Source organism: Ostrea edulis, chromosome 6 (assembly GCF_947568905.1).
Source record: "Ostrea edulis chromosome 6, xbOstEdul1.1, whole genome shotgun sequence".
In the NCBI taxonomy this organism is placed as follows: Eukaryota; Metazoa; Mollusca; class Bivalvia; order Ostreida; family Ostreidae; genus Ostrea; species Ostrea edulis.
Window position 1 is genome coordinate 86372200 of NC_079169.1, and position 10136 is coordinate 86382335.

Below are 10136 nucleotides of genomic sequence, written 5' to 3' on the forward strand. Positions count from 1 at the left end.
AGTTTGTCTTTACAAAGTTGATAAGAACTAATTCTTATTGTAATGGGGACCTATTGCAATTGGTCAGCATCCGTTGTCGTGCGTCGTACAGTATGTATGTTAACCATTGAACCTTTTTAACTTCTTGATAATTACCATTTCAATTCTTTTCAAAGTTGGTATGAAGCATGTTTTGGGACAATGGGTACATAAATTGTAAACAGGAAGAGGGGGCTTAGGGGCAGGGCAAAAACTGCAAAAAATAGACACATTTTAAAAACTCATCTGTATAACCGCACATGTATAAGAAAAACTAACTGCAGCATAGTCATGTAGAGCGGGAAGGTCCCCTCCAAAATTGTGAATTTCATAATCCCCAGGGTAGAGATTCTGACTCCAGGTTGGGGCCAAACTTGATATATATACTGTACATATAGTGTTTATGCGTAAAAAATTTAAATGAATTTTTATTTAATGCTATTGATACTGATTTGAAAGTAAATGGATATTTAGAAAGAGCAGGTTGTCCTTTACAAAAACTGTAAATTTCATGATTCACACCACAGGGGCTAAGCCCGTTTTGGGCCCGAACTATCACAGAGTTCGGGCCCAAAACGGGCTTAGCCCCTGTGGCCAGAGCTAATGACGCTGTTTTCAGACGCTAGGATTCCTCGAGGTATTCAGGATTAAGATCTGAAATTGGAGAGTGGTTGTCATTTTTTTTTTTAAATTCTTGTCTTTGCCATCTGATCAGGTAGAATGCCTATATGTTGAGGACCTATTGCCCTATACTCCCGATGAGGGAAGACTTTTTTGGGTGTTGGAGGGTTATATCAGTGAAGCATGGAGTTGTCCGCGTCACATGTGGGCGTCAGGTCAACAGAAAATTACGGTCCAGAGTCTTTCCATGCTTTAGCAGTGACCATCCAAATATTTTTATTTTCTTTGAGATACATCAAGTTGTCAAATCTTAACACAGAGTACATGGCGGGTAGGCGGACGATACTGCATTATATCTGCTGCCTTGGATACCAATTCACCTCAGAAACTGACTACTAATTGATTGTGTAATAAAACATTGTGAATAGTGCTTGTATTTTAACCGATAGTACTGTAGTATCCTTTTAGTATTTCAATATTGTTTTTTTAAGACATTTATCCGGCTCAAAACTCCAACTTCCGTCTCCCCGTGGTGAACAGGGGACAACGGGGGTTAGCTGATTACACACAACAGAGAAAAGAAATATAGGGGCGGCACATTCTTTGTAATAAATTAGGAAATGAAATTCTTTGTAATAAATTAGGAAATGAAAACTTCTTTTCCTTTATAAATGAAATGATCATTGTCAGTGTAGGGAAGTATAAAAAAAACCCTCCGCAGAATTCTATATTATAATAATGACCTCGGGGATTTGATAATTACTTACTAGTGCACATGCACTTGATGACTCATGTTCTAAGTGCAAAATTCATTAATCTGACCATACATGTATTTAACACGGATAATTGAAAGACTCGGGGGGAAAATGATAATTTAATTCCTGATCATGTTTGACAGTTGACATTTACAGAATTTCCCCCATCATTATTAATTAAGTACATTTGTAATGAATCGGGTTTGGTTTAATGAATTGAAATCGGGCACGGGAGTCTATTTGACCTGACTACCCTTGGGTTGGACGAGTCTAAGTCGCTCGGGCAGTATAAATACGACTGAAAGCTGTGGAAACAACACTCTTGCAATTGCAGTCGAAGGCGACAGATCGAAGCAAAGTAAGTAACACAATAAATTAAAGAGCTTTAGGGTTTGGTGAATAGCTGAATAAGCCATTCACGTAAGGGGCTGAATAAGTCTCAAGATATAGGTTGCGTCCGTAGGTTAGCCACTGTAACTTTGTCACTCGGCAATAAAAACTGAATAAGTTTGTACCCCGGTGACAAAGTGAACTGGAAACACCTACGGGCAAGAGACCTCTTGGTCGCGGTGGACCAGGTGACCAAACCCAAAGGCTAGGTACACTGGTAAGCCAACTGGCAGGGTTAAGGGACACGGTGGTAGGTCGATAGACATAGGTGTACAAGTGGTCAGGGCCAAGTGAACAACGTTGGTTCCCACGTGTAGAGGACCAGAGGTACAGCTATCGACAAAGTGTCAGGACCAAGTGTCGGGGTCATTTGGGCTGTACCAGTGGTACAAGTTTTTATATGTCAATAGACTTCCGGAGGGTTAATTGATTTATAGAATCACCGTAAATATATTGATTTAGTAAATAGATCTAGCCTATAGCACATAAATTCATTGATTTTGGCCATTGATTCAAACTGTGAAGTAACAGTTTCTTTTTAAATCATTTGTTGGAATATAAAATCCAGAGATCCTGAGTGTAATCAGGTACGTGCCTGCAGAAAATATACCGCTCGGCTGGGGTGCACGTTACATAATTTTGGTGGCAGCGGTGGGATCTCTGGTATTTAGAGAAAAGTTATTATTAAAGAAAGAAAACTTTTTGTGTTTGTTTTGAATTATGGCTAATAGGGACGTAGATCGAGAAATCACTGTCCTTCAGGACGAAATAAAGAAATTAGAAAGTAGTATTAGACAAACAGAAAGTATGATTCATTCGACTCCGCGTCCCCAAGCACAAAGTTTGCCTGACTCAGGGATAGTTACAGGACAGAGACCAAGTACGTGGACTTCTGATTCCCCGGTGGCAAATTATTTAAGAGTTAATGAGCCACAAAGTAGTGTTCAATTTAGATTAGACCCGGAGAGACACAGACGAACCGGACCGCAATTTGGTGACATGCTTGGATTGAGTAATATCGGACCAAGTTCAGCCAATGGGCAATATATAACCGAAAGACGTCCAAGGCGTATTATTGATAATGAAAGAGGACATAGTGAGTCAAGGGGATATAAGAGCAGACGTGAAGTGAAACCTGCTACCTATGACGGATCTGGTCCCTGGATTGACTATTATACGCATTTTAGGACCGTATCTAAATTGAACGAGTGGACAGAAGATGAAAATGGGCTATTCCTTGCAGCTTCACTACGGGGTCAAGCACAGAGTGTTCTCGGTGATTTGCCTGGTGACAGTAATGATTATCGGTATTTAGTACAGGCACTTGAGGAACGTTTTGCCCCGCCGAATCAAACTGAATTGTATAGAGTGCAATTACGAGATCGTAGAAAACGGGCGACAGAAACGATACCTGAGCTTGGACAATCTGTTAGAAGATTGACGAATTTAGCTTATCCTAGGGCTCCAACGGAGGTAAAAGAAACTCTGGCCATGGAACAGTTTCTTGATGCATTGCCAGATTCAGATATGCGAATAAGGATAAAACAGGCGCGTCCTCAGAATCTAAATGATGCCACTAGGCATGCAGTAGAACTTGAAGCATATTTGAAGGCAGAAAATAAACACAGTACCATGGGTCATCAACGCCAAGTCATTGAACAAGAGGGCCAGGGCCACAGCACTATAGACAAGGACCTTAGGAATTGGATGAAAAAAATGGAAAAGAATATTGGGACATTGAGTAAGGAAATTGAATTCTTAAGCAAAAGTTCTATTCCTAAGTCCGAATTCCGAGAGAAGGTCAACGAAACACCATTCAAAAGACGAAGAAAATTAGAGGAAATCGAGTGCTATGCTTGTCATAAGAAGGGTCATTATCAGAAAAACTGCCCAGAAAATACCAAGAGCATCGGGGAAACTCATGGGTCAACAAAAAGAGAGAATTCATCAAATTTTCAAAAAGCTAAAAGTAACCAAATGACAGGTAGATTAGGATCCTGCACAGGTGAATCCGGAATGTTTGTGAATGTTGCGATAAATGACATTCAGACAAAGTTCTTGATAGACACAGGGGCAACAGTATCCATGCTGTCCAAACAACTTTACGACAAAATTAAAGATCACAGCTGCTATGAAATTAAAGAGACTAAGATGAAAGTGTTCACTGCAGATGGAACTCAAATGGAACTTCAAGGGAAATTAGACCTTCAGATAGAATTGGGTATAAACCGAATTGAACTTACGGCTCTGATTTCCGACATCCAGCCAGATGGAATTCTGGGCTTAGATATCATTCGAAGTCATGAGATGATGATAAGTGCTAAACACCAAACTTTGACTTTTGACGATGTAGAAATTCCTATACTTTTTGAAGGAACACTTGGGTGTTTCAGGATAGTGGCACAGGAAACTTTTAGCATTCCACCCCGAAGTGAACGGGTAGTGCCAGGGAAGTTGTGCACGCAAGAAGGAAGGGACGTTCCAAAGGAAGGAATTGTAGAACCGGGTATTACAACTAGAGATCAAAGTCGCCCATTGACGGCCCGAACACTTGTACATCCATACCAGTCCAGCATAGTTCCAGTGAGACTCCTAAATATCACCCCCGAGCCAAAGGTTGTTTACAAAAATACTGAAATTGGACAGTATCAAGAAACCAATGTGGTGGATTGCCCTATGAACCAAAGTACTAGTGTAGACTGGAAAGAGAGGCAAGATTTGCAGGATTTAGAAGAAGAGTCGGCAAAGAATCTAAACAAAGATCAGACAGAGTTAGTCAGAAAGTTTATTCAAAAATATCAATATGTGTTTGCCAAGAGTAACAAAGAGTTGGGGAAAACAACTCTTGTGAAGCATAAAATTGACACTGGGAATTCAAGACCCGTAAAACAGTCAGTTCGTAGAGCGCCTGCACATTTGTCTGAGGAGATTGATCGAAATATCACAGAGATGTTAGAACACAACATTATAGAACCATCTGTAAGTGCGTGGGCTTCGCCAATTATTTTGGTTAAGAAGAAAGACAACACGTATCGCTTTTGTGTGGACTACAGGCGTCTTAATGCATGTACAGTAAAAGATGCTTATCCCCTGCCAAAAATTGATGAATCTTTGGATCAACTGTCCGGGTATAGCTGGTTTTCAACCCTGGATATGTTTTCGGGATATTGGCAGGTGGAACTGGATCCAGAGGATAAACATAAAACAGCGTTTACTACCCGACGAGGATTGTTTCAATTTAAAGTGATGCCATTTGGACTCTGCTGTGCACCAGCAACGTTTGAGAGGTTGATGGAATCAGTTCTAGCAGGTTTAAATTGGGATATTTGTCTTGTGTACCTCGACGATATCATTATCATGGGAAAATCGTTCGAAGACATGTTGCATAATCTTACGAAAGTTTTTGATAGATTTCAGCATGCTGGATTGCGCCTGAAGGCCAAGAAGTGCCACTTGTTTCAAAGGACTGTAACATTTTTGGGACATGTAATCTCGGAAGAGGGTATTAGTACAGACCCAGAAAAGGTGAAAAGCATTAGAGATTGGCCAGTACCGAATAATGCCCACGAGGTACGCTCCTTCCTGGGACTTTGCGGTTATTATCGTAAATTTATAGAAAATTTCGCCAAGACTGCCAAGTGTCTACATCGACTTACAGAGAAGGGCCGAAATTTTGTATGGAATACTGAATGTCACGATGCGTTTCAAAAATTGAAAGAAAAGTTAACATCAGCACCCGTGTTAGGTCATCCTGATTTTGCTAAAGAATTTATATTAGACACCGATGCCAGCCAGGATGCTATAGGTGCTATTCTATCCCAAGTACAAGATGGCCATGAAATAGTAATAGCGTATGCCAGCAGAACTATGTCAAAATGCGAACGGAATTATTGTGTGACCAGAAAAGAGTTGCTTGCAGTCGTTCACTTTGTGAAAATATTTAGACATTTTTTGGAGGGACGAAAATTTCGTGTAAGAACTGACCACAGTTCTTTGAAATGGCTATTACGATTTAAACATCCCGAGGGACAGTTGGCCAGATGGATAGAGATTCTCAACACATATGATATGCAGATAGAACACCGTCCCGGTATTCAACATAAAAATGCAGACGCTCTCAGCCGAATACCCTGTAGACAGTGCGGTTTTTCTTCAAACTGGGAGGACCAAGAACAGAGAGACGTGAATATGCTGACAAATGAACAATTACCTGATCTGTCATCTTTAAAGAAACTCCAGGAAAAGGATACAGACATAGCATTTGTAATTAAACACCTTAAAGATGGATCAAAACCGAAAGCAGACAATATGGCGGGGAAAAGTACTTTCCTAAGAAATCTTGTTGGTCAGTGGGACAGGTTGGTTCTCAGAGATGATATGGTTTTCAGGGAGTGGGACTCTGGTAGAGATGGTCCTATATATCAGGCATTAGTTCCACTAAGTGAGAGACGAAATGTCTTGTACTTTTGTCATGATTTTAAGGGTACAGGTCACTTAGGGTATAAAAAGACTTTGGAAAAAGTCAAAAGTAAATACTTTTGGCCAGGTTGTCGAAAAGATGTTAGAGGGTACGTGATGGGCTGTAATCAGTGCTCGAAAAGGAAAAACCCAAACAAAAGTAAACGGGCACCCATGGGAATTGTCGAAACAGGAGTACCCATGGAACGCATTGCTACTGACATCTTAGGGGAGCTACCCAGAACAAATGCAGGTAATCGTTACATCTTGGTGGTAAGCGACTATTTTACGAAATGGACCGAAAGTTTTGCCATGCCGAATATGGAAGCCCAAACAGTTGCAAAAATATTAGTAGAGGAAGTAATTGCAAGATTTGGGGTACCCAACCAAATTCATTCGGATCAGGGACGGCAGTATGAGAGCCAGCTGTTTCAGGAGCTTTGTCAGTTATTGCGGATCCAGAAGACCCGAACCACTCCATATCATCCTCAAAGTGATGGTATGGTAGAAAGGTTCAATAAAACACTAGCCACAATGCTAAGTACTTATGTGAACGAGTTTCATAGTGACTGGGACGAATACCTTCCTTATGTGATGCAAGCTTATCGTTCTGCAGTTCATGAAACTACTGGGTACACACCAAACTTCCTGATGTTAGGCAGAGAAGTTTCAACGCCTCTTGATTTGATGTATGAATTACCGTATCAGGCAAAAGTTGTACCTAGGAATGAGTGGGTTTGGATTTTGCAAGAGAAAATGGAAGAGGCGCATAAGATTGTTAGAAAAAGTGTCAAACAAGCCATGGGTCGACAAAAGATATATCACGATAGAAAACTTGCTTTTGAGAAATTCAAAGCAGGTGATCAAGTTTTTGTGTATTTCCCTGTGCGAAAACCTGGTAGATCATCTAAGCTGACTTCATTTTGGCATGGGCCATTTCAAATACTAAACAAATGCTCTGATTTGACCTACCGTGTCAACTGTGGGTCAAGGGGTAAAGAGCAGGTGGTTCATGTTGATAGATTAAGGAAGAAACATCCTCAGATCTTATCTGGAGAAGTGTCCAATGACCTTCTAGATAATGATAAGATTGTGGAAGATTTACTTCCAGAGGTACAAGTAGAAAGGGGCATTCAGGATGAAGGGTTAGAGCTAGAGCATAGAGAAAACGAAAACATGGCCGCAAAAAGATCAAGACGACCACCGAAATGGATGTCAGATTACACGATATAATTACTGTCCTCTTGTTGTTTTGATTTGGTATCCAATATAACTTTGTAAATCAAAATTTAAAACTACAATTATATTTTGTGTGATTTTTGTAGATATGCCAAAAACCAAGACTACAGTGAGGAAAGGTCGAAAGTGTCCATTGTGTCCTTTGAGGTTTTATACGGATGAAGAAATGGCCAAACACATAACAAGTTTCAGCAAGGCATTGATTTACTGTGACCACTGTGACTTCAGTTCCCTGACATCGAGAAATATCAAGAGACACATGAAAAGGAAACATGATCTCGTTGATGATAGAGAACAGATGGACGGTGGTATTGACAGTGAAGACCTAGGCAATGTGGATTCAGATGAAGAATCTTGGTTAGGTCAGGATCCTGGGAGCTTGGTGGAGGTACTTCCTGTAGTGGCAGATGAACACGAGAAGGAAGATGTTGACCATGAACCAGGACCGTCCATCAAACGATCACTTAGAGAGGAGGCCGGTAAAATAGTAGAGATTGGCAGGGTGGTGAGGAAGCCTACTCGACCAATGCCGATACACACGCCCCACAGGGAATTGGTGACAGCAACAGTGCCAGATAAGAGCATATCCGATGACCTCTTGCCGGACATGGGTGATAGTAAGCTGGAGAAATACAAGGACGCTCAGTGCCAGACAGATCCTCTGTATTATACTGAAAGCACAGTGATTACCACCAGATGGGTAGAGGATGGCAAGACAATGAAGAAGGTGGAGAAGAAAAAGTTAATTTGATTATTATGAGAACAATGTTAAATGATCAACGATTACTTAGATAAAGTAGTCTAGTTTCTGTGCATCATGTTTAAATGATTCGCTTTGTTATTTACATGATACCCTTTACTTGTAAGTAGAAGATAAAAGAAAAAGAAAAAAAAATGTTTATTTTTGTTGGTCACATTTCATACGGGACGTATGAACCTGGAAAGGTGGGTAGTGTAATGAATCGGGTTTGGTTTAATGAATTGAAATCGGGCACGGGAGTCTATTTGACCTGACTACCCTTGGGTTGGACGAGTCTAAGTCGCTCGGGCAGTATAAATACGACTGAAAGCTGTGGAAACAACACTCTTGCAATTGCAGTCGAAGGCGACAGATCGAAGCAAAGTAAGTAACACAATAAATTAAAGAGCTTTAGGGTTTGGTGAATAGCTGAATAAGCCATTCACGTAAGGGGCTGAATAAGTCTCAAGATATAGGTTGCGTCCGTAGGTTAGCCACTGTAACTTTGTCACTCGGCAATAAAAACTGAATAAGTTTGTACCCCGGTGACAAAGTGAACTGGAAACACCTACGGGCAAGAGACCTCTTGGTCGCGGTGGACCAGGTGACCAAACCCAAAGGCTAGGTACACTGGTAAGCCAACTGGCAGGGTTAAGGGACACGGTGGTAGGTCGATAGACATAGGTGTACAAGTGGTCAGGGCCAAGTGAACAACGTTGGTTCCCACGTGTAGAGGACCAGAGGTACAGCTATCGACAAAGTGTCAGGACCAAGTGTCGGGGTCATTTGGGCTGTACCAGTGGTACAAGTTTTTATATGTCAATAGACTTCCGGAGGGTTAATTGATTTATAGAATCACCGTAAATATATTGATTTAGTAAATAGATCTAGCCTATAGCACATAAATTCATTGATTTTGGCCATTGATTCAAACTGTGAAGTAACAGTTTCTTTTTAAATCATTTGTTGGAATATAAAATCCAGAGATCCTGAGTGTAATCAGGTACGTGCCTGCAGAAAATATACCGCTCGGCTGGGGTGCACGTTACACATTGATCTTATTAACTTTCACACGGTGGTTCAGTTTGAAGCAGGTAGTTATCTTTTTAAACATGATACATCCATACTTCTAAACTCAGCTAAAGGTTCTCTCTCCAATACAAGAACTATTCATGCTTTAGAAAATAAACTCAATAATTATACTGCAGTTAAGGAAGAAGGTTTGAGTACTTACAAATGATTTGATTTTCATTTTACTTTTATTCATTTATTGGGGTAAAATTCACATCATCGGTACATAAAATTATTTTAGTGTACATTGTATTCTCGTCCAGTCCTTCAAATTATTATAAAAAGGTTGAGCGGCACGTGGTAACCTGATGAAAAGTGAAAATATGCTGTGTTACAAATTCTCATCTTCACAAGTCAAGGGTTATTGATTCGTTACCTAGCACTAACCCTTGACATCAGTTGCTATACAAAAGTTGGGCTCATTAGACCATTACGCAATCTACTACATGTATAAATAAAACACCCAATGAAATCACTGCATCTTGCTATGGTGTACAGGATACACATGACGCGATCTCTTACTGCTGCAGGCGCGTAGCCAGAAAGAAAATGAAGTGTACGCAAAGTATTGCAAGGGGTCTGGGGCCGCCGTGAGGCCCCAGTGGGCGAAGCCACCGGAAGCTCCTGAATTTTTTCTTGTCAATTTCCAAACCCAAAAGAATTCACAAAATTATTTTCTAAACTGTTTTATTATGCCAACTCACCGTATGTACTTGGACTGACTTTACATTCGTTTTACGATTTTTTTTTCGTTGTTTTCGACCGGTATATAATGTTACTGATTACAAAGAAAATCATAATCCGTCTACTACATGTACATATATGACGTAGATTTTTAAAAGTGA

At 40.4% G+C, this 10136-nt stretch overlaps 1 protein-coding gene across 1 annotated transcript; it reads left to right on the forward strand.

Annotated features, from left to right (window-relative positions):
- Positions 1 to 7569: 7569 nt before the first annotated feature.
- Positions 7570 to 8232, forward strand: LOC125676722 (zinc finger protein Pegasus-like). Its single transcript, XM_048914545.2, has one exon. It carries the CDS (start codon positions 7570 to 7572, stop codon positions 8230 to 8232), a length of 663 nt encoding a protein of 220 aa, XP_048770502.2.
- The last annotated feature ends 1904 nt before the right edge of the window (positions 8233 to 10136 follow it).

Excerpts from the sequence above, each read along its gene's own strand:
- LOC125676722 (XM_048914545.2), top strand. The coding sequence starts at position 7,570 with ATGCCAAAAACCAAGACTACAGTGAGGAAAGGTCGAAAGTGTCCATTG.